Here is a 26,285-nt window from a genome sequence, read left to right as displayed (position 1 = left end):
TTATATATATATATATATATATATATAGAGAGAGAGAGAGAGAGAGAGAGAGAGAGAGAGAGAGAGATGAGTTCCATTCAAAAACAAAAAAATGCGGAGAATTCTGTAAACATATTTAAGTAATACTGAAAATAAAATATTAAGCCATATCACTTAAAAGAAAAGAGAAAAAAAAAGACTTGATTTATGGAAATGAATCAAACTTCTCGAGTCTAACAGCATATTAATGAGGATTCAATCAGAAGCACTATTAAAATACTCATGGATTGCGACAAAAAGTGTGTGCAACTGCAATAATGCTGTGGTCTCTAGGAAACCTAATGACTTTATGACAAAAAAAAATTACAACAATATTCACAATGTTGGTTCATTTTATATTGGCAAAAGAATGTCATCGAATAGAAACGTTTGGCCCTCCAATGAAACACCATTTTTTTTTTAAGAAGTCTTCTGTGCCCTCTGCAAGGTCAAGTGCCAGCTGCACAGTGGCCGACTTCTCTGCCTGTCAATACAATATGAGCTGATGAGAGACACATACCAATTGTTTAATGCCACCCTTGCCTCAATTTCAATGAAGTGTCTGCAAGACTGAGCAAACAGAGACAGACCATGTGTAAAGACTAATGAAGCCAATGATCACTTTTGCGTCACCAGGTACCGCATACAGTAAGATGATTCTGATTTATGACATGGTGCATTAGAAAGAATATTGATTTCTCCTTTTGTCTCTCTCTCTCCTACTTTTTTACTGGCAAAGACTGATGTCACTGCATTGATTCCCAATCAATCAATTTATTCTCATTTTATTAATGCCTGAGCAATTGCTCAATGTCCTTATGAAAAGCAATGCATCTCAATTACATGCACCTGCTAAAATAAATTGTTTAGGGATGATTTGCTGAATTACAATTGGCTTTTTCGCAAGTTTTCCAAGTTATTGGACATTCAGATTTGTAATTGCTACACAAAATGCGTTAAATAAGCCATTGGGGAACATGAACACCGAATTAACTGGATATGCTAAATAAATGTGCTTTTGCATAGCCACATATATTACACAAGGTGAGGATAAACAGACACACAATGTCTTTTGTTTGTAACCTCAAACAAAACCAGCATTGATGGTATTGCTGTCACTTTGGGGACTCAGGGGAAAGAACGAACTGGTTTGGCACACGTCCAGTTTTAATAAAACACAGCTATTGGTGTGCGTTTCCTCGCTTCAGCAAATCCAATTGGAAATGCTTGGCCTGTTCCATGTCTGCGCCGTATTAAGGCTAATTAGTGTCTCTGTCTATTTGCATAGCGACTAGTTTCCGGCTATTCTCTGTCCGCTGACCCGTGTGTGTGCGCTTCTCGCAGGATCAACTTTTCCTGAAAAGAACGGCCAATAATTGTTTTTGCACGCATCAAGGGATGGGTACTCACGGGATAAATGGCCCTCTGTATATGGCACATCGCTTAGAAGGGAAAAAGAACAACCGGCAACAACTTACTGATTGTACTGACATTGATGTATTAAAATGGACCCTGTGCGTAATTGCTCTTTCCTGTGGCTACTGTTAATGATGATAGAGTTTAGAACCTTGCTAAAAGAGATAAAGACTGCAGGGGCCCACCGCAGAGTGTTTTCTGGACACTTCCTTAATGAAACATCCCTCTGGATAATGCGCTCGGGTGATATGAATGGGGATGAAAAGAGCGTTGAGTGGCAGCTTTCCATTGTGGATTGCACAACATCGCCGCTGTGTTGTCGTTTGGTTTGTAGTCGATAGCCACATGTAGAGACTCCAAAGGATTCTCATTCAGTTCACACTGGGTACCAGGTCACATGACTCTCACACTGTTTAGTCTCAGTTATGACAGCCCGAATGCTCAGATCAGCTTAACGCAAGGCGGTGTAAAGCTTGACATTAAGATGCACTGTTAAACTGCAACTCATTGTTGAAGTTCAATTTCAATGGGATTAAAAGAGCAGGCGCTGAGGTCCATAGTGACAGACTGTCCTCAATGGCACTCTTTCAGTTCAAAAGCAGGCTGGACAAAGTCATTGTCCGGAATGTCTGACCTTTGCCAATGATTAACAGTTGCACCACTTCCCCTATGACAAGCAGCTCAAAAATTCCTTCAAATGACTATCATGGCAGGGCGCCGCAGTTCCACAGACACCACCATATGACTGAATCAGATGCTACGAGTTACAAATATGGCCCCAGCTGAGAGCTACAATGGGGACTCAGTTCTCCAGAGGTTAGCACCAGACTATACTGTGACGCTGGACAATGGCACTCTGTTAAGGAAATGTTGTTTGCAACATCTCTACTGAACTCAGAGGCCGGGAGGCCAGATTGGCGTGTAAATTAACTTTACACGCAGTCTTATGCAAGCGATAAAAGCGCTACCTCTCAATTTCAGAGCCAAGTGATTACTTTAAGACTACAGTATGTGAATCGCTATAGTGTTAAAAATACAAACGATGACTCAGTAAAGGCTAAATCAATTGTTTCAAAAACAAATCGATCATCTGAAACAATTATCCATCCATTGAATAGGGAATATACCCATATGCATATTTGTCTATGCACAGTTCATTTTGAGCATGAAAAATGTGACATCTCAATAAGTGAAGAATGCTAGAGCAGAATCTGTGCATGATAGTTATTCCTTTTGATTTGTTTTACACTGAACTACACATCCATATTTGAAATTCAATGATTCACTATGTAAAAAGTGACTTTATTCAGACCAAGGTAAAATAAATAAATTACTACAAATTCAGTGTCGTGTAATATAATACTCTTATTGCTTCAGGAATATTCAGGGTGCAATATGCATTTTGTATGGTTAAAATACCCAGATTACCTACTGTATTTCCCAGAATGTGCATTTTTTAACGCACTACACAGAATATTGTATCCCGCAATGCAATGTGCCCCACTTCACCTTTCATTTCTATTCCCAACTTATCTCCTTCTCAATTCATTACCTGAATGTAATTCCATGTATTTTACACAAAATTGGATAATGAGGTCATGCAATATAAATGTAGCATGCTACACTGTGAAATGTTTTTCACTAAATACTGTTTAATGGTATTTACTGTGGAAACACTAGTATAGAACATAACCTTGTTTTGTGTCCTGTACTACATATCAGATTTATTTATTTATTTATTTTTCTCGAGGACTGTTTATATCAGTTAAGTATTTTTAAACTTGAACCTACTGCCAGATTTGGCCTACTAAACCAGAAGTTATGTTCAGCCCGAGTAACCAAACAGACAGATTATGTTCATCATTCACCTCTCACTTAGTCCAGACAGACCCCACACAAGTGGCTATTTAAAGAATGGGCACAAGTCAACTGGGCAGTGCTGTGCTCACTAGGCTGTGTTCATTTACCAGAGTGACCACGTCCTTCACGCCTGACTCATGCTCAATGTGCTCTGGCCAAATTTCACTCTTTTATCTGCAGCTACAGCACCATCAGTGATTTCTATGTGGAGTTTTTTGTTTATTTAATTATTCAACTTATTCTCTGTTTGTTTTTTGGAGGATAAGTTAGAACATTAATGTAACCTTAAAGTGATGTAATGTATGAAGATCCTATTTATTTCAAAAGCAGCTGCTTGGCTGGCACATGACGCCCAGGAGTCCATAATGTGATACGTAATTTAAAAGACATTAATTAACATATTTTCACGATTAAGAATACTCTGTAACTCACTTTTCAATCATTTGTAATTAGGCACCAAATAGTGTGTATTTAATGTATATGATACTTGTTTGTTATGATGCCAGGGACATTTGACTCATCAATCAAAGACAATTATAAAGTTTTAAGAAGAAGAAGAAAAACAAATATCAATTATATGTTTATTATAATATAAATCCTAGTGATTTGTTTGTTAATCAGAAAAAGAAGAAAAGAAAAGAAAAAAAAAAAACTATCCCATCATGGCCATTAATAGAGAAAGATGTGAAGGTTTCAAGCCAACATGATGTCTGACATGCACAGTGTATCTTGTTGGCTGCATTTTCGATTGCTTAAACTTGTGTGCTGTTCAGAGATTGTCCAATGTTTACCAGGCCTACAGGGCAATTTTATTGCAGTATGAGACATTCACTTCACTGATATCTGTCAAATATTAGGGACATTTTATTTGTGGCATTTGTAAAAAAACAAAGCCTTGCTTTTGTTTGTAGAAGTTACTCAAGGGAGCTAAAAACAAGTCAAATGGAAACCGAACGTATTTCAACAACACTCTAAAGTTCTCCACGAGAAGCAACCGACTGCTTACAGCGCTCGCACTGGCCAAACCGAGACGCGTGCGACACTCCGTTTACAAGAAACAGAAACGAGTGGTTTGAGCGCAGGCCCTTTATATACGCTTCTAAAAATATCGTCCAATCAGCGTGCAGGTCCGTTCAGTTGAATACACCAATCACAGCACCAGGAAGACGGACTTGACTCCGCACCCCGCTGCGATTGGCTTAAAGTGATATCATATGCGCCCGCGCAACCTGTTCGCATCTGATTGGACGCGCTGCGAGGGAACGTCACGCTATCACGAGGGAGTAAGCAGGCTACAAGGTTTGAATAGGGGAAGTTGACAGAGCGCAGCGCTTTGCGTGAGTTCAGTGTTTGCAAATACAGAGTGAGCTCAACAGACGGACTAGCGGACTCCGAGCAAAGCGACGGCTGCACTGCGTTGCTATTGCACGAAGAGGACGCTTGCTTGTCACACTTCATCCCTGATTCATCAAGACTTTCTTTCTGTCTTTTACTGCCTGATACGTGGGATTGCGATGGATGTTCTACCAATGTGCAGCATATTTCAGGAACTTCAGATCGTTCACGAGACTGGCTATTTCTCTGCATTGCCATCGCTTGAAGAATACTGGCAACAGGTAACAGTTTTAAAGTGAAATGGATAAAAGTTACGCTGTGATTGGCGAACGGATAGTTTGTGGTTCGAGTTATTTACAATCCGCGAAGCGCTGCGCTGAATGAAACAGTGTAACACTCTAAGTGACGTATTTGATTCGGTTACTTAGTTGCGCGGTAAATGTTGTCAGTCGTGTAGCTGTTCGTCTGAATTATTAACCCTGCTTTGGCATACGGAGTATTTTTTTTTTTTTTTTTTTTTCTCCACTTTTTGAAGAGTCGCGATTTGCGAGTCAGACATATATTGCATTACAATCCGCAAGAAGCACAGTTTAGTAAGGGAAATAAATCATATGTAGACTGGTTGAGCACATGCTCTGTCACATAACGGGGTTTATAGGAGGTGCTTATTAACTGTCATAGCAGGTTCTGCTGCTTGTTATTGATATCCTTGTGATTGAACTGTTGCAGTCGTATTCTTGGCACGATCGTATTAATGTATCTGTTGAAACCGATCCAGGTAGTTTCCCTCAGGCTTTGGGGGATTCTGGCACGGTGCCATATGAACGCATCTCTTGGCATTTAAACATGCGTTTGCATCTACTTGCTTAATGTTTACCAGCATAGGCTGTTAAAGTGATAGTTTAGCCAAAATGAAAATCCGTCATAATTCCCCCACTATTATGCGGTTTCAAATCTATTTATTTCCTAGGAAAACAAAAAGAGATGTTAGGCAGGATGTTAGCTGCTGACAGCCTCAGTCACCATTCACTTACATTGAATCTTGGTCCATGCAACGAAAGTGAATGGTGACTGAGACTTGTCAGTCTGCCTAACATTTCGTGCAAATGGAATAATGTTGAATAAATGACAGAAGTCTGAACTGTCGCTTGAAGGAATAAACGTTTCACCTGATGGGGAGTCTGTAGAATCAGTAACTTGAGATTCTTCGGGCCATATGTAGGCTACTGAGCGGTAAACGTCGTCGTGGTTATCGAGGATGTGCAAAGCTAAACGGCACAGCTAAATGCTCATATTGAGAGGGAAGAACACAATTTAAAGTGTTTATATAACCACTTATGCACTCAAATAAGGTACGTTCACACTTAATACGCGTTAAAATGGGTTTAAAATGCGTCCAGATGTATGCTGAGGGGACGTCAGTGTGTTTGAATGAGGAAACTCGACAGAGGAAGTTCTGTGGCATCCTTAAAAGGACTCTGAAATGTCTGCATGACTCACAAGGGGATAACTGTTCCAGAAAGACAATATACAGCTCTCAAAGCCGTATTTATACCTAAAATACTGATTTTATCGGCCTTAAACATACTCGGTAATGTTTCAACATGACACAGTTTTACATATTTCAGCAGAAAAAGTGTGAAAGTTCAGATCTGAGTGTGGTTAACCCAAACTAACCCCTGGTAGTCAGCTGTGAAAGTTAGAGGAAACTCACTGAATCGGTCATGCGCATTCTAACACTGTGTTTTCTGTTTTGAATCAGACTTGTCTGGAGCTGGAGAGGTATTTGCAGAGCGAGCCGTATGTCTCTGGATCTGACCTCAAGTTTGAGGGCCAGGAGGATCTTTGGAGCAAGCTCATCTTGGCTTGTGGAGATAAGGGAGATGGGAACGGCAACCTTCCCAGCGTCAAGGAGGACGACAATCAGGACTGCCAAATATTAGAAACCAACAGCATGAATTCGGATGCCAGCAGCGAGGCGTCTGACAGTTCGGAGGAGCTCTCGCCCACTCACATCTTTACCTCCAACCCGCTGGGCTCGGTTCTGACGGAGTCAGCGCATCACTTGAGTTCCTCCATCATCAGCACGCCTCCGTCCTCGCCAGAGACGCCCCAGGAGCCCAGCATCCCTCAGGTGTGGGGCTCCACGCAGACTGACTTGCACGTGCCGGTGAAGATCCGGCAAAACGGACTGGGGAAGGCCTCGGATAAGGCTTCCGCAGGAGGGGACGCCTCTCCGGACGGCAGGAGGAGAGTGCACAGGTGTCACTTCAACGGCTGCCGGAAGGTTTACACGAAGAGTTCTCACTTAAAAGCACATCAGCGGACTCACACAGGTAAGAACCTTCTCTGTTAGTTGTGACGTTGCTCCAAATTATCTCTGACACTATCAAAACGAACCGACAAACAGAAAGCGGAACCTCGCGCACTTCACTGAGGTTTCACGTCTCCTGCGAGGTTGTGTAATGGAGTTGAGTTCACACAGGCTGTCCTCAACTGCAAGGCTAATGTCACTCTGTGAATATTTGCCTCGCATGACTGCACGCCTAAACGGTGACCTAATCTGTTTGGAATGTGGCCGTGGCCAGGAAGCAGGGGGGATCGCATGGGGGAAGGGAACGAAAGGCAGCCAGGGTGAAAACAACCTGCTCTACCAAAACAGTTTTGGTTTCGTCATGGGAAAGAAACAGGCTTTTGAATGGGGATCTGGGTGGCCCCCTTTTTAAAGGGCCCCATTGCATTCAAAACAGGCTCTGTGTGACGTGCATTGTTCCCCGCACTGTTTATGCGCACACAGCATAGAGGCAGACTTTTGGCATACCGTGCATTCCCGCAATCCTTGAGAGCTTGAGGGATCTTATTAAAGTTAAGACTCGCCCCGTAGACTGATCCATAAACATGAATCCTGTTTACAGATGCATTTTTTAAAGCATTACTGAGCACGCCATTCCACATTCTTCTTAGACTTGTGAATGTTTCCCAGCTAAAAGGTGTTTGTGTTTTTGTTTACAGGTGAGAAGCCGTACAGGTGTTCATGGGAAGGCTGCGAGTGGCGCTTTGCGAGGAGCGACGAGCTAACCCGACACTTCAGGAAGCACACCGGTGCAAAGCCATTTAAATGCAGTCACTGTGACAGGTACGCTCCGTTCTGTCTCGCTATCTCTTCCTGTGACAGTCATCAAAGGCCGTCTGTCTCTCTCGCCGCATGCCTGATCCTTTGATGCATGCGTCAGTGAAACGCGACGGATTCTGCATTCGGCATTGATTCTGTTTTATTGGTTCATCGATCTGAGTCGCCCCATTATGTTTGGATTTTATCACTTAATTACCTAATCGCATTAAATGCTTGAAAGCGCAATACTTTATTGATATTCTCTGTTTTATGACCAAACGCGGCTCTCCTGTTTGTCATCACTTCCTCTGTTAATCATTTCCCTCCCTGAGAGCTTTGTGCTTTGAACACCATTGTTTGCTCAACTTCCCTTTTTGGCGTTTTGTTTTCCGTAGTTACTGGATGCGAAACAGTTCATAGTTCTCCTTTAACACAAAACATTTGATCAAGCATTTTCTCATATCAGGACTCACACAGAGTCTCTGCCAGCAGTTCTGTTTTTGTAGAATCTGAACACTCATCATTCATAAATTTCAGCAAACTTTGGATAATTTAGTACTTTTAATACTTGCAGATACCAATAAAAATTGAGTGTTCCCAGCTTGAGCCTCAACAATAAGGTTTGTTGCTGGTGCTCAGATTATTATAACCTTGAGAACATTTTATTTGTATTTTGTTTTATTAAAATTGTATTTTTATTTGGTTATTTTATGAAAACAAACAAACAAAAAACTTTAATAGTCATTACCAAATTAATTTTTAAAATCAAGAAATTATATTATCATTTATTTATCTTTTTTTTTTCAGTAATAGCTGACCCCAACACAAAAAAATAAAATAAATAAATAAATAAAAATACACACACACACACACACACACACACACACACACACACACACACAAATGTTGCATAAAATTGTCAGGAAAATGTTAATAAACTGCATTATACATTTTCCTTTTTTATTTTTAAATAAAACATTATTATTGATTTATAAATTATTAATTTCCATAATATTTTTATTTTACAGCTATAATATCATTATCTGACTGCTATAAACTTCCACTTTTACAAAAAAAAAAAAAAAAAAAAGGTTTCCCCTGGCATGTGATGCGTTATGTCTATAAACCCACTTTAACACAGATTACAACAAGCTTAAATCTCTTCTGCATATTTCACAGATTTCTCATTATAAATACAAAACTACTAATTCTACACAGGAAATTCTAATTCTCTCTGGTTGTGCTCATAACCAACCTTTCCTTTCATTAGCCTTGATAGCACCTATTCCTGTTTGGCAAATTCAGCTTGAGGGCCACTAGGGGCCTCATCAGTGATGCAATGCACAGATCTCTACCTTTGATCATACTTTTTGACTTCGGTGGCCCCTGCCTGACCTTGTTTTTCACCTTTCCTCTCGCTGTTTCTTTCTCCAGGTGTTTCTCCAGGTCGGACCACCTGGCCCTGCACATGAAGAGGCACCTCTGAGCGGGCCATAGCTTCACGCTGGGGATATGTTGTGTCCTGACCAGCTTCCTGGTTGACCTGGCCCTGCAAGAAATGGGGGGAGTGTGTTCCAGCCAAAGCATGCCATTTTGCACCATATCCTGTGCCTCCATGAGCCCCGGGATAAAGGCGGACTGACTGGTTGTTGAAACGAAAAAGGAAGGGACAAAATCATGTATGAAGAATCAAAGAGAGGAGGATGATTTATTAAAAAATGAAAAAGTTTCAAAAAAAAAAAAAGAGCGAGAGAATGAATGGTGTGTTGTATGGTGCATGATGTTTCGGGACAACTCCTGGACTATACACTGGTACTTTAAAACAAATCCTAAAGACAACCTGCTTGACGTGAGCGGATGAATGTCCCGTGTGCGAAGAAGGGTGGGAGGGGGGTACCAGTGTATCGCTGTGGGCTGAATGGTGTTGGGGAACAAGTTCTGTATTTGTTTCCACGTGGTATGCGAGAACCGTGAGTGAAGCCGTGAGACTGAGAACTCCTGCCTGACGCCCCCGGGCTCTGGGATTGCAGGGGGCGTGGCGGCCAGGGTTTCACCCCCTGCCCCCATCTAAAAGTGGGGGGGGGGCTCAGTCCTGAATGAAAGTGGCTTTTTTGGTGTTCGGTGCAGCTACTAAGTGTGCAATGTGTTCGGTAGCTTGTTATTTGACAGGCTACAAAAGCTCATTTGTAGTCTGTTGTATAAGCTGTGTGCTTAGAGATGTAACACAATTATAACATCACTATCATAAACAGTTGTTGCATGGTATTGGGGTTTGTACAATTTTTTTTTTTTTTGTAATTGGGACTGCAGATAGATTCCAATAAAGCGCAGCTAAATACAATTGGGTTAAATGTTACAATATTGTACATAAAAACATTGATCATTCTCCACTCATTTTTCTTTCTGGTGGAGGGAAGAATCCCATCGATCAGTGACCATTTCATACAAGACTCGTTTTGTCACCTTGAAAACTAAATTCTCTCTTTCTATCTCCATTTTACCTGTTGTTAATGCACTGTTGGCCTTAATGGTGCCTTATGCAAGTGACCTTTCCCATTGGGGGTCACAAAATGTCTCAAATAAATGATTGAAAAAGCTTTATTAAGGCTCTGTTTCACCTCGACATGCACCTTTCTCATTTCTGAGGCCACTGTAACCAAGCCCTTGTAGATACGTAATATATATTGTTATTCTCGAGCATGCGATTTCATTCTTTCTCATTAATATTTGCCCTCGCATTTCTTGATGTTGTCAAATCCGCGATGTAGAGCACTTAAAGTTTTAGTATCTACTGAACGTTTTGAATACGCTGTAGATGCAAGATATCTGTCTGTGGAGGTGTGTGCAAGGCAAAAAGCTCTTAAAATGTGAAAACAGGCCGTTGTATAACACAAGGCTGAAAGTTTGTGGAATGCCAACCCCCCGTCCCCTGTAACCAAGAATAAAGGGTGGGGGAAATGCCTAAAGATTTATTGTAATTAACAAGCTGCAGTCAGGCAGGCCTTGCCTTGTACTGCTTCTCTGTAATGAATTGCTGAAGGCCCTGCCTGCTGCAGACTGCTGACTCGGCCAGTTCGATATTGACCTGTCTGGATGCCGTTGTTTTAGTCCAGCGACAGTGTTGTGGAAACAGTGCACAGCCATCCAGAAAGAGAAAGATATATCACAACCCCCCCTTTTAACATTTACAATGGAAATTTATAGACGTAGAGTGGAACGCCGCTTCTCTTGCGATCTGAAATGTAAACTATGATGTTTTCAGGGACCAAATGATTGATTAAATTTATTGTACATAGTTATATGCTTGAATTATTCGAGTATTGTTCTTTTATATAAGTGCCATGCTCTGGTTTCTTGAGCGATGGAGGTTTGACACGGTTGCATGTCGAGCAGCTATGTAGATAGTAACTTGAAGCAGCTTGTGCTGCCATTAAATCAGACCAGCCAGGGTTTGTGGGTCAAGAACATTGTGTCTTTCCAACAGTGGCCAATATTATTTGAGTGGTAATGGAGCCTTAATCAAGTTTTCCATTTGCTTGCTTCAACCAACACGTTATATCACTTATCTTTTCTCTCATGAATCCCTCTTGTCTAAAGAATATTTGTACAAAAGAATAAAAACACAAAAGTTAGGATGAAAAAAAAAAAACCTTTTTCTAAGATTTTTATTTGTTTTTTGCTTTATATGAATTTTATTTGAAATTGTTTTGCAAAATTGTTATATTTCTGTATGAATGTATTTTTTATTGGAATAATAAGAAATTCTTATCGGACAAGTTTGATTTGTTGTTTTGCTTCACTTTATTTCATTAGTCTTTTAGGTTTTGCAAGACCAATTATTAGCTAGTGATTTATAAAATATTATTAGTAGTGCTTAGCAGAGTTGACCAAAACACCTAAACCTGCCATAACTATTAGCCTGCAAAGTATTAATCTTTGTTTTGGGTTACAGACATGCAAGATATTTCAAATTGAACTTTTATAGACTTTGGTGAATAAAGTGGGAAAAAAAGGCCGTGAGGACAGAATGGACATAAAGGTCTTTGGATTTGAATTGGACCAGTAAGCAATCACTAAGAACAGTTTAGCAGCTGTCTAGTACTGCACTAAATCACCCTGAACAGCTTGCAGACACAGCAACACATCCTCGTTGTAGCAGTAATATTTGTGCAGACAAAAATCAAGTCATTAATATAAACATACAGTGCTTTAAAAAGACTGCACTTTTGTACCACCGCCTGATATCTCACCAGAATGAAGGATATGCTGATGAATGGCAATTACCGGCATTAGCGGTGCAACACTCATGTTCATAGATTCCTCACTCTCATGTCGAGCAAAAGTTGGTCTCAACACCCACTGGAGGCGCGTCAAAATAGACGATTGCATTCCCACAGAAAAACATTGCAAACTGCCGCCTTTGTGAAATGCTAAATGGGGAAACATGCCTGAGGTGATTCCTGGCAGGTGGAGTGCTGAAATATTTTGCCAAGTATTTGTTGGCTTTTCTAAACATTTAAAAATGGCCATTCATCTGTTTACTTCTCAGCATCGTGTTCAAGAAGTATTCCATCTGTAATCACAATGTGATTCATGCTATTTATAGTTGTGATTATTAATAATTCTAATACAAATAACTAGATATAAATAATGCTACTAGTTCAACAGTATGTCAAAGTTGATTTAATGTTAATTACTATATATATATGCATATTAAATGTATTGAAATATTTAGGTATAACTGAAATATTTACATGAATACATGAATATTCAGCTTACTGATATCTCCCAAATTGATCATTGTTATCCAGCATGATCTTATAATGTTCCAAAGAGCATCTTGGTTTCGGTGGAAGTAGTAAATGTGACCATCTGTGTAAAGTTCACCTGAGTTCACATGTTCAAAGAAACCAGTTTAGTTGTTTAGTGACCTAGAAATAGTACATAATCTTACATGTATATTTAGAATAATAACATTATTATTATTTCCAGCTTTTAATGGAGAAATAAAAATCTCTGCTTTTATTGTGGTCTTTGGACTGCACTATACATGCCATTTCATCCAGATGCCTCATTTTATTAAGGGATAAGTTTCACAACCGGTTCACTGAAGGTGAAAATCGTGGGAAACTTGTTGCATTACATAACTCAATTATGGCAACGCCTCTGATAATACAGCAGTAGTTTTCCATGTTTCTCAGTGCTATGCTGATGTTGATGATACAACACTGAGCTGCACTGAAAACTGTGTAGCTGACAGATCCTAAAGTGGAAGCAATTATATGCAGCCTTGGAAAGTCACACAGCGACATCAATCCTTTAAAGGTCAAGTGCCCCCAAATCCATCATTAAATTTAACTGAAGGATCTCAGTCCGTGCTTTATGATGTTTAAAAGGCAAGATCAATGCATCAAAAGATCTATATTTATGTATGGCATTGCTTAATATGCTTTTAATAGCCATAAAATTAGCAGGACGGTTGAGGAACATGCTCAAAGAACCAAACGTTTGATATGACGCATTCGCCAGTATGTGTGCGTGCTTTCCCACGTTTACCCTCGGGGTTCCACTAATCCAGGATTACCAAATCAAGATAAATTACACTAGCATATGACACATGCCCTACCTTAATGTACACTTATCGACTTGCAGTCCATCGTAATTCAAACTTAACATTTGTTTGTTTGTTTGTTTGTATAGACACTTAAAGGGATAGTTCACCCAAAAATTAAAATTCTGTCTTTGTTTATTTTGTATTACTCTGTTCTGTTGAACACAAAAGAAGATTATTTTTTCCCTCTATACAATGAAAATACAGTAATGTTTTGAACCACACTGACTTTTATTATATGGACAAAAACAGTTCTTATTTTGTATTTCACAAAATGATGTAAATGTAAATCAGAGAATTAGAATTTTTGTGAAAACTATCACTTTAAATGATTTAACAGTTTACATTTTATATGATGGCAATATGTTACTACTGAACATATCAGAATCTGTCTAAACAAATAATATGCACGTGTGTTACAAATGCTTATGAATACTAATGAGATCCCATCGATGAACTACCTTGAACTCTGCATGCAGAGCAAAGTCAGCATTCTTACTGAATTTTGGGCATTGTGCTTTCTTAAGCACTTCCGGACGCAAAGTATTGTCAGTCGAACTGAAATTAAAAACAATGTCATGACATCAAAGGCTGCTGTTGCCAGAGGGTGAGGGCTGTTTGAAGCCAATGGGGTTGAAGGAGAATATTCAAAGAAAGACGTTGAAGCTTGGTTTAGAAAATGGTATAATAATTATTAGTACCTGGAAAGGCAAGCACTGCTATTGCTATTACTCTTTCTCATATATTGTTAGTCATTTCAATAAACTCTTAATTTAAGTATTAAACTTTAAAATAAACTGGCATCGCATTTCTGTATTTATTTGAGAATTTACAATGCATTTATACATTTATATATATATATATATATATATATATGTATATATATATATATATATATATATATATATATATATATATATATATATATATATATATATATATATATATTTAATTTGTTTTTTCTGTATTTGTTTGCTTTGTGAGTATTGAGTTTTTTTTGCAGCACATTATTTTATTGCTATGTGAGTATTTGCAGCATGTGTCTATTTGGTTAACAGCATGTTTCAATATTTGTTTGTGATGTGAGTATTTGCAGCGCATTTCAGTATTTGCTTGCATTTGCAGCATGTTTATGTATTTGGTCGCATTGTGAGTATATGCAGCATGTTTCTTTGTTTGCAGTGCGAGTATTTGTAGCGCGTTTTGGTATTTGCTTGCATTGAGTATTTGCAGCTTCTTTCTGTATTTGGTTGCATTTAGTCTTTGCTGTGCGTTTCTGTATTTGTTTGCTTTGTGAGTATTTGCAGTGTGTTTCTGTGTCCGGTTGTGTTGAATATTTTAAGCTCTCTCGGCCACCATATTGAACACTTTAGCAGCTGCATAGGAACATGCTAAGAACCACTCTGAACATCTTAGTAACAGAACGGAAACATGCTCAAAAGCACTTTAGCAAAATGCTAAAACCTATAGAGAACACCTTCATAAGAGTATAGAAATGTGCTTAAAATCACCAAACACCTTAGCAACTGCGTATCAACTCTCTAGCTTCATGAAAGAGTTTTGCACAGGCAAGCACAACTCTCATTTTCTTCAGAAAATCTTGTTGTATCCAGCAGTTTTCTGCACTTAATTGTCGCAGTGTCTAAGAACAAGAGAAATATAAGGTCAATAAGTCCACAGCAGACATGTCGTTTATGATCATCATCCTTCATTGTGGATCATCATCATGCTCAGTGTTTGTCTGCATCATGTCTGTTTATTAAAGATAGTGCTATTTGTTTTCAAAGCAGATACTTACCCAATTATCATCTAGCTGTTAGTGCTTATGAACGCTAAAACGTATTAAAAAGGAAATGGAGGGAGGGCGAGGAGAGATCTGAGAGTATGCCACAAACACTATTTAGTCCGTATTTTCATAAAGCAAGCAAGAGCCACATAGTCTTCCTTTCAACACAGATAAATTTCCATTATAACACCCAAGAAAGGCTTAATGGCTCTTTTGAACATTGAGATGCAGCCCTCAAAGAGCTCATTTCACTCTGGTCTTAGGCAAACATGAGATTTACTCAGATTTGTTGTTTGCTGTTTAAAGAAGTTGTTGATGGTAAAGAGCCAATTGCCCTCTCTATTGTGACATCACTCAAGTTGACCATGTCACGTGACTGCTGAGTGCAAGCTTTGGTCACCTTCCTAGTGACCTCTGAGTGACGTTCATTCACATGTTCTAATTGCATGAAGACATCTTTAGTGTGCTAAACTGACTTTTGACCTCGTGGGCTAAGATATGCAATGAAAAATTGTTTATCAATAGTTGTACTTCATAAAACTACTAATATAGAACATATATATTAGTCATTATAATCCATAACTTGTATATTATAAAGAATACAGTAAAAGTAATAATAATAATAATGCTGTTGCATACTTTTTACTTTATTTTTTTTTCTATAAAAGTAAAATTTTACATTTAACCAGCAATACATTATTATTATTATTATTATTATTATTATTATTATTATTATCAACCCATAGCACCATAGTACCACACTTAAAATCATTCAGAACACCACTCCTTAGAAAATGTTTTGCAACCATCTTGACAACCACGCAGAACACCCTGTCAGCCACTTACTGAGGCCATAAATTTATTATTTATTTTGAGATTTATGTAAATTTTTTATAACATTTCTGTATTATAAAAATCATTGTATCAAGTTGTAAAACTCACTGTTTACCAATTAATATTTTTTAAGTTCATAATTAAAATAGCTTTTTTTTGTAAACCAATCTTTCCACTACAGTAAAACTAGCCGTTGTCTCATTATATAGGATTCGCACACAGAGTGAGTCATAATCTAAGAAATGTAAAATAGTAATTAAAGCAACTCCCATAATTGTTAGCATGAGTCACGGGCATAAATAGGAGTATACACTAGTGATTACACATCGAGAGCCAGGCTGTTATTTAGCACTTTAGGCTCAGAGTTGATGGGTCAGTCTGTGCATGGGGAAATGAATGTATGCTCTTCTTTAATGATCCTTAATATTATGTTTATTTTCATCTTCCACTTTCTTTATTGAACCCCATAATCTTTAGCAGTAAACCAAAATGTTTTTTGCTGGAGATGAAATGCATTACTACTCACTCTGTTATTCGTAACAGCAGTCATTATGCAGCTGTGGTAGGATGGCAATGTACAACACGTTGCCTTGTACGGAACAAGACAGGCTTTGATATTTAATATATACAGTGATTTGGAGACTTTAGTTTTAACTGACACATAATACAAGTTCATATAATTAATTGCTATATTATGAAATTGATATAATTTTAACATTTTGCCTTTGCAAAACTCATTGCAATAAAAGATAAACCTTTTGTTCATCAGATCACATTCTGAGTAAATTACGTCACATGGGTACTGTCAGAATAACAGTCCAAACAACTGATAAAAACATCACAATAATCCACAAGCAGTGGGTTGTAACTGATTATGTAATCCTGTTAACAAAAATATTGTACTTGTAATTGGGTTATATTAAATTTTAAAACGCTCATTATCAAATTACGGTTACTTTTTAGCGATCACATGTTCCCCTGATATTCAAAGATAATTTTCAATAATTTTAACAACACCTTTGCAATTTCTCTGACAAAATACTCCTATTTAAAGCTAGGTCAAGAGTAATCTAAATTTAATCAAATAGTCAGAAAGCATTCCCTTAAATAAGTAATCTAGTGAATAAAAAAAAAAAAAAAAAAAAAAACAGGATATACCTTTTCACTGGAGGAATCGATATTATGGATTATGGACTCGTATTTTGGAGTTGTGTTGTGGATTATTGTGATGTTTTGATCAGCTGTTTGAACTCTTATTCTGACGGCACCCATTCACTCCATTGATGAGCAAGTGATGTAATGGTAAATCTATCCATCTGTTTCGATGAAGAAACAATCTCTTCCACTTCTTGGATGGCCTGAGAGTGAGTACAATTTTAGCTATTATTATTATTAATTATATATATATATTATTTTGGATGAACTTTTACTTTAATATTTTGCTTTGCAGTTTTTTTCATCCACCAAGCAAAAGTGTAAAAATCATACATGTTTATGTAAGTATTAGCAATACTAATAAAGATTCCTGCCTAAGCAAGCACTATTTTTAACGGTGTAATTACAAGCAACATAATTACATATTAATTACAAGTAGCTCATTATTACTCAGTTATTATCTATGTAATTACACAGTAACATGAATAACTGGAATGTAAAGTTTGTTTGTTCTTCCTTACTCAGAGTCGTAGTATCAGGTATGAAAAAGTAATTTTATGTACGTTATAGGTTGCGTTCCTGCACCTGATGCAAATGTGCTCTTATCAAGCGAACTCAATAGATTTCATCCAGACACCTATTGAGATACTGGCCTCTGAACGTCGCTATGGCTAGCGGTGTATGAGCATGTGTTCTCGGCACCTGAGGCGAGAAGGAGCCTCTATTAGTTTACTTCAAAGATTGAAATGCTTTCAGAAATCCCCCCGCATGCTTCTCTTCTGCACGTTAACTTTCCTGCTGCTACATTAATCACCATGACAACTGACTCCATTCCGACTGTTATACGTGGCCGTAAGAGCGAGCGAGGATGTCTTGATAATTTTGTATTCCAATTTCACACTTTGTGCTTATAGTCAAATCTGTTCAGACAACCTCGAATGCAAAACAGTATGAGCTAGCAAAATAACCAGTTCATTATACAAACGTTTCACAAATCTATGAAATCTCCCTCTGCTTTCTTAACTGAGTGCTTTGATTTGATTTAAAAACACATTCATTATTTGTCACTAGGATTGATAAAAAATCTAAGCAGTGTAACAGCAGGCGGTATTGATTTTCCCTCAGATATTGTTAAGATAATATCTGCTGATGATTGTCAACCCAAAAATAAAAATAAATTTTATTTTATTTTATTTTATATTACTACACCCTCTGGCTACAGGTTTTATTTTACTATGCAAAAAATAAATAAAATATGCAAAACTCACTGTGACGTTTCTGTGCATTAGTGGAATGTTCTGAGTGGTTTTAGGTTGTATGTTGCTGTGCAGTTGCTAGGTGTCTGGGTGGTTGCAAGACCATTTCTATGCATTTTCTGAATGGTTTTAGTCTGTTGCTAATATGCATTTGCTAGGATGTTATAGGTGGTTGCTAGGGAGTTACTACATGGATGCCATGGATGAATGGTTGCTAGGGTGTTCCTAAGCACATTTTAAGGATTAGTGTTTTGAGTGGTTTTTAGTGTGGTGTCATGGGTGGCTATGATGATGGGTTGCTAGGGTGTTACTAAGTGGTTGTGAGGGCATTCTGCATGGTTGCCATGGTGTTAATTAGTGCAATTAGTAATTAGTGCTAAACCAGGAAGCTGTTCCGGCAGATGATGTAGCACGTATGGTTCGCGCGTGTGCCTCTGGGAAATGTAGGAGAAAAGGAAACAACGTTTCCTTACTTTAGCAATGGAAAACCAGTCTTCACTTGGCTTATATTGAAATCCGATGACATTTTCCTTAATAAATCCTCGTTTTGTGCTTCTACTTCGTGAACGGCGTTTTGTTTTGTTCTCTCTCTATGCTCGTCACTAATCACACAACGCAGACGTGCTACATCACCGTCTACAAAGCATATACACTTTTTTTTTTTTATGACCAATCGTTTCGCTAGATAAAACCCTTATTGATCGTCTGATATGGTTTATAGCTCTTTGAAGCTGCACTGAAACTGTAATTTTGACCTTCAACCGTTTGTCCATGACATCTACTACATGCTGGAATGTTTTCATCAAAAATTTTAATTTCTTTTCAACTGAAAAAAGAAATACATAAACATCTTGGATGACATGGGGGTGAGTAAATTATCAGGGAATTTTAATTTGAAAGTGAACAAATCCTTTAATAGTGACACATCACAAAAAATAATTGCATTGCCTTGGCAGAAACCATACAATTCTCCACACCCCTTTCTGGAACCCCAGAGACTTCCCAGGTGGGCTTAAGTTGGGTTTAAATTATTTTTCAAACATTGAGTACCCATAGTTTAGGTAACTATGCTTGATGCAGAGAGAGAATTTTTGCCATTCCAAAAGCACCATCTATTGGAAGATAATGAATTTGCATTCACATCCCGTCTGCTGTTTTTGTTCAGACCAAAAGTAAAAATCGACCCATATTTTGCAGGAATCGTCAGGCGGAACCAGAAAACTTCTTACGATTCCCAACCCTAGTGTTATTAAGTGGATGCCAGGGTATTCTGGGTGTTTTGCATCGATAATTGGTTTCTAGGGTGTTATGATTGTTTTCTAAGATTTTCAGAGTAGTTTTTGTAGAGTTGCATGATTTGTGGTATCATTGGTGCAGGACATGTTACGTGATGATGTTTCATTTTTAATCTTAACAATAACCACAATTTATTTCTCTTGTAGTTACCATATATTACCAGTACTTTCTTAGGTGGGTACACTATAAGTACACTGTAAGTACATGTAAGTTCACATACTGTAAAATAACGTGCAACCCAGAATTTTACTCCTGCATTTTGTGAGTATCACTGTAAAGCTGCCGTAACAAAACTGAAGGGGCATTATAAAGTGTGTCTGTACATGACCTCCTCTCACATCTTTATAATTGAACACATCAGTCGATTTAAAATGTTGAAGACATGAATGTGTACATGCATGTATAATGTTTAAAGGGTTCGTAAGGTTCAGCATATACACCAGTCCTTTGAGAAAGGTCACCCCATTTCCCTTGAAATATAAGTTCTTTAAAAAATTTAAAGAAGAACATCTCTAATGCTTATTGTTGTGTTCTTTAACCGTTATGGCCTCGGGTCAAACATGTCTGCCATAAAACATCTCCCACATTCTACTGTTTAGACTAATGTTTCATTTAAAGCACTTAGGAATGTTAAAAGCTTACCTAGCCAAGGCCAGACATGGAAGCCAATAGCACTCGTCCTTTGTTGATAAGTCCAAATACAATTTTCCCATTTCTGTGTGCTTCAAGAATGAAAAACAAGCTTTTATTGGTCACCGATTATGATTCATTATTCTTATTATACTGAATTTATATATATATATATATATATATATATATATATATATATATATATATATATGTGTGTGTGTGTGTGTGTGTAAATGTGTGTGTGTGTGTGTGTGTGTGTGTATGTATGTATGTATGTATGTATACACTTTATTTAAATATGTTCATCAATTATACAAAAAAAAATGTGGTTCTGAATGTTTAGAAAACTTGTGCATCTCTTCTGAAGAGATGTGCATAATTTGAGGTGCTTTGCATTTAATCAATCAAATCAAAGTCACAATATGGATTGAAAGGAATCATATGATGCAATTAAATTTTTTCCTTTCTCTTTGGAGTGTTACAAGACTAAAGAGACTAAAGTCTCAAATCCCAAGAGATATTCTTTATAGAAGTTAAGACTTGTCCACACCCCCACATGTCTACGTCACTGTGTGGAAAGATTTGCATAACACCACCCAAATGTTCACGCAAAGAAAGAAGGCATAAATTTGATTCTCGCTGTAGTATTGTTGTTGCTGCTGCTGGATATTGTGGAGTTGATGTGTGTTTCGTTGTGAAAGTGAAACTACTTTGTTTGGGCTTCCAAAAGAGGACGATATCCACTTTGTCATGCTTAGAGATGATCCTTGCTAGTCACTGAGGAAATACATCAACTTTGCGCTGTGTACATCAAGACCACCTACCACTTCGTTCTCTAAACAACCTATCCCAACTCAATCACACATAGTTGCCGCAAGTTTTTTCATCAAATCCGCTGGCTGCACCGTTCTCAAGTCCGCCGGCCGCCGCTCACTCAAGACCGCAGTGTGTGACGCTGTGTGACGGATTTTATGGAGGACTGTTTTCTGAACCTGCAGAGTAGCTTACAATGGGTCTGTGTTCAGACTTTGCAAGGACAGTCTGGCGCTTCTGATTCTCAGACTGTAAGTAAATTTTTTTATATTTAAAAAAAAATTACCAATGATGATTCAAATGCAAGTTTTAAGCAGTGTAGAGTAGTGCTTGTTGTTTGTCGTTTCTCCGCTCACAAATGCAGACATGGTTTTATGTTTACGCGGTGCGATAGCTGGCCAATCTGAGCACACCTCGCTTTTCAGAACGATGAGCTTTGTAAAAATGTATGCGTTTCAGAAGGCGGGGGATAGAGGAGCAACAATAATCTACAGTATGTGGAAAATAATGTGTTTTTTTTTTACCTTAAACTGCATAAACAAATTGCACTACACCAAATACACAACATAATGTTATTTTTAGCAACGTCATATGACCGCTTCAATTGTGTTTCTAGAGCGAAGTGTGGCTCTGTGTTTATTTAGCTCATGATCCGGTATTTTTGGTGTCTTGAAGCAACCCAGTTTATAGTAAATGCTTTTCTACATAAACTCATTTCTACATCTCTAAATTGTAGTAGGAAGTGAACTCTACTGTTGTCATCAAAAGAGAAGCTTTAGGGGCTCCTTGACATTTTCTATCAAAATAAAAGCTTGATAGTTTAATGAATTAAGACTTGTGTATGCCAATATTAGTATTGCAATTTTATAGCTTTATGGTAAATTATTATTATCATCATATTGTTCCTAAGTGCTTTTTTTTATACATTATACATTATATTTATCTTATTATATTTTTTACATTTTATTTTAGAGTGACATATTACTTTACTACAATTTATTTATTTGTTGTATCATTATTATTATTGTTGTTGTTCTTATACAGTCAAACCAAAATTCATTCTGACACCTTCAACATTTCACACATTATCACAGTTTATTCGCTATAGTTTAGCAAATGGTACAAGAACTCAGAGTTAAACTGTGTCAGAACAAATTCATCTTGATAACGTCAGAGAGCACTTAAGCAAAACATGGTCAGGTAGAAGTGTCTGAATAATTTTTGGTCCCAAATGTTTTATACATTTTACTGGTAGTCAACTGTATGAAGAATTTTTGAGTATAATATGTCACAGTTTACTTTATTTTGCTAGTTTTAGTTTGACTGTGAATGCATTTTAAATCACTATATTTTTATCATAAGAAACTCACTTTTTTTCAAAGTAAAATGTTGACAGTGAAGTGTGTAAAAACATAGTAGGTGAAGTGTGACAGCAGTTGTCATGTTGTTTACAGACAAAACCAGGGTGTGAAGTAAAGTATCTAAGACCCTGTGTGTGATGCCCGCATCTATCCACATTCATGTTTTCTCAGTCAAAGGGATTAAAAAAAATAAATAAAAAATGAAAATAGCATCAAACCTGTCATCAAGTGACATGCCCCTAGTGCTGTCAGTATCTGAAGGGGTGAAGCAAAGTTAAAAATGGGGGGTTGGGGGTCGCGACGGGGAAGCGATGTCAGATCGAATCAACGTGTGTGAACAGCAACAGGTCATTTGCATTTTAATCATTGAAAGGTCAGGCCAGCTTGCTCCGTCATGTTTAGCAGACTGTGATTAAACGTACATTCTGTCGCAAAAGTAATTTATGGAGCACGAAGGATGCATTGACCCCATCCCGTTTTACACATCTCCATGTCCTTTGGCAGCATATACGTGTCACACTGCTGTGATTTACAGATACGTGATGAGCAGAGAGCAATATTAAAGGTGTGAAGTTAAGCACACAATTTTGTGGAGGTGAGGATGAAGTGACATTCATCGCATGCTGTCCATGTGCCGTTCATTAGGGAAGTGCAGCATGTCAACCCTGACAATGATGCACTGATGGTGTGCAGTAGTCAAGGCATAAACATACATCAAATATATTTTCATACAGTTTAATGTGTTTAGGACATGTCATATTATCCCTTTAGCGTTTAGTCACATATGTCAAGTGAATACTTCCAGCATTTACAGTGTACATATATATATATATATATACACACACACACACATGTAATGCTATTGCTGTACTATTGAGAAAAAAAAATCCTGAGAACATATTTGTACTTAATTTTTACGTCTGTTGGCACTTTATGATAATTAATTTTGTATCTTGCATCTACCATATTGTATATCCATGTACCATAAAATTACTCCAAGGTACTTCAGAGAACATCATGATGCTATTCTAGTACATAAATCATGTTAATAACATGTTACTTGTTTCTTTGCACATTGTACTGGTCTGTACAGGCTGGTACATCAAAACAACTCCACAAAGGAGGTTGTTAAAATTCCACATTTCCCTGCAGAGAAGCAGGACCCCAGGTCAAATGGGAACTTTCTTGCCTCAGGGCCAAACCCCAAATGGCCAAGGGGTGACTTTCCCATAACAAACAGCCGAGGCCACACTGTACCGTTCACATAATGTTTTTAGCAGACTGTCACCAAATAGCCATTATATGTGGCTGCACATGCAAAGCATTCCTCCTGCCTTTTCCACCGACTGCAAACAAGTACACAAAGCACTGTGGTTAACTGCAATTTAGCTGATAGCTTCATTCTATCCCAGCACTCCAAAGGGAGAGAGACAGTATCTTTTCCCATGGAATACTACACTCATTCCCAGTCAGATTTTCAGAGTCTCATATGTGGGCTCACCCGGCCTCCCCCAGTCTTCATTCGGTTCTCATACATTAGCAATTATCCATTTGCATACCCTATCTTTCCTGCTTTGCCTGTCTGTGTACTCAGAGAGAAAGACAGTTGAGTTATGATGGTTTTTCTTTTCTCACATGGCAGGCCAAATACTGTGACATAATTGTTCTGCCCGAGCTCATTATTAACAGTGACTTGGTGTGAATGCCCTTCCGTGCTCAGATGAGAATTATGTATGTCAAATTAGGGGTTGTTATTTACATAAATGAACTCCCGTCCCTGGCTCTAAATATTTGGCCACCCATGTTTAAAACATGGCAACATGTACACAAAAATGTTTGTTGGTGTCAGTGTATGTCTGCCATACCATTTGGTGCTTCATACAGGAATTTGAACTTGTGTTTGCTAAGGTAAGCATCTACGAAACTGAACTAAACTAAAATAAAACGTTGGTGGTCCTCTTCTTTTTCACAAAAAAATAAATAAAGAAATAAAGAAAATAAAATAAAATAAAATAAAGTAATATATATATATATATATATATAATATATATATATATATATATATATATATATATATATATATATAGTAATGATGCTGAACACAATGAGTTTCTGATCTCCATTGATCTCCAAGGTTTTTTTTTCAGTGGGGACCAGAAACTGTTTTGTTACCAACATACTTCAAAATATGTTATTTTGTGTTGAGCAAAAAATAAATAAATAAATAAATAAAAAGAAATTTAAAATATCTCACACAGGTTTGGAACAACTTGAGGACAGGTAAATGTTGACAGAATTTTTGGGCAAACTATCCCTTTAAAAGAAATGGATAGCAAAAGTTATGATCTTTACTACTTGTCCACTTGGCAAACGGACTGACCTAGCAGATATCACGGTACTCCCAGGCCCGAGAGACTCAGCCTGGCTCCTGACTAGCACCGCTCATTTTCATGATCAGTATCATTAGTTATGCCACTAAAGAGATAGCAGCTGAATTCCCTGGCCGTTTCTGTTATTTGGAGAGGTGATTTGCCCACTCAGTGAGGTCAGGCCGGTGATGGTTCAGCATAATTAGGCCTGTGATCAGTGCATGCATCTCTCTACAGCTCAGCAAGCGCTGACCAAGCCAAAGATCAGCTCCCTTCTACGGGAAGTCAGCTAATGCGGCCGGGAGGATTTGACTTGAGCGTGAGGTGTTGTGAATACTTTGGGGCAGACACAAAAAACTGTCAACGTGACTGAAAGAGTTGCAAATTTTCCCTGAGCGAGAGGGCAATGAGTGCGTAACGGTTTGAAAAAACAAATTTGGACTGAGTGCGAGTTGTTTATGTTATTCATTTCAATCTCTGTATGCTTAAAAGCCCCCTGAAAGCACTGAGAATTAATGATCCATGCTGAATAAAAGTCACATTTGTTAAATTAAGAAGGCAGAAGCCAAAAAAAAAAAAAAAAATCATTGGACTGTTCAACTGGAGACAGATGAGTGTTTCTTCCAAATTCAAACAAATTTGTCTTTTATTTTAGATTTTGACTGTGCAAAATTCTGTATGCACTTTGAGAGTTTATTAATCATATCTGGATGTTTCTTCACCGAGAACAAGTTTTTTTTTTTTTTTTCACCCCAAAAAGTTTGAGTTCTTGGTTTCAAATAAATTAAAGAAAAAAGTACTTTTAAGACCGTCAAAACAATTAAGGACCCCCTTCCTTTTTTAAATTTTTTTTATCTTATTTATTTATTTATCTTATTTATTTATTTATTTATTTATTGAGTTGACACAAATATTACAACATGGACAATCATTTCCCTGTGATGTACTGTAAATTCACTGTTGCACATTGTTAGCAGACAAATAAATTAAATCTAGTGAGTGTGTGAAAATATGTTTTAAGAGCACTTATTTTTTTAAAGGTCCACGGGACCAAAATAGCTGGAGAAAGACCCGCATATTGGATCCCAATAATAATCCTCAGAATAAAGACTCTAAAACGTCTGGCTGTGGCAGCGTCTGCGTTTCCTGTCTGGTTTTCTTGTGATTGCTCAAATATGGAATCACAAGTACTTGTGCCAGACTGCTTAGCATTGACTCTGTAGTACCCGCAAACCCCCGTCTTCCTCTGCGCCCCCGTGGCTTAGACCAAGGCTCTAATGAAGTCTATGAGATACTGTATGCCTGTCATGCCCCGCTGCTCGTCTGATCAACAGAGTGAGAACATTTACTTTCCCTGCATGCCAATTAAGCCCATCGCCTTCCTCAATGCTTTTCCCACCATCATTAGATCAACGGCAGCGGTGCACAGTGCA

General features: G+C 37.8%; 1 protein-coding gene across 1 annotated transcript; it reads left to right on the top strand.

The window, feature by feature from the left end:
- Nucleotides 1–4,598: 4,598 nt before the first annotated feature.
- LOC109048905 (Krueppel-like factor 6) lies at nt 4,599–10,689 on the top strand. Its single transcript, XM_042714070.1, has 4 exons — nt 4,599–4,910; nt 6,392–6,965; nt 7,642–7,765; nt 9,176–10,689. Exons 1-4 carry the CDS (start codon nt 4,809–4,811, stop codon nt 9,225–9,227), a joined length of 852 nt encoding a protein of 283 aa, XP_042570004.1. The 5' UTR covers nt 4,599–4,808; the 3' UTR covers nt 9,228–10,689.
- Nucleotides 10,690–26,285: the final 15,596 nt, after the last annotated feature.

Source organism: Cyprinus carpio, chromosome A24, assembly GCF_018340385.1.
Source record: "Cyprinus carpio isolate SPL01 chromosome A24, ASM1834038v1, whole genome shotgun sequence".
NCBI classification, from domain to species: domain Eukaryota; kingdom Metazoa; phylum Chordata; class Actinopteri; order Cypriniformes; family Cyprinidae; genus Cyprinus; species Cyprinus carpio.
The sequence above is the reverse complement of the archived record's forward strand: the minus strand, read 5'-3'. Positions and strand labels throughout refer to the sequence as shown.

Excerpts from the sequence above, each read along its gene's own strand:
- LOC109048905 (XM_042714070.1), top strand. The coding sequence starts at position 4,809 with ATGGATGTTCTACCAATGTGCAGCATATTTCAGGAACTTCAGATCGTT. Across the intron at positions 6,966-7,641 it reads ACATCAGCGGACTCACACAG|GTGAGAAGCCGTACAGGTGT; the intron begins GTAAGAACCTTC and ends TTTTGTTTACAG. Across the intron at positions 7,766-9,175 it reads AAATGCAGTCACTGTGACAG|GTGTTTCTCCAGGTCGGACC; the intron begins GTACGCTCCGTT and ends TTCTTTCTCCAG.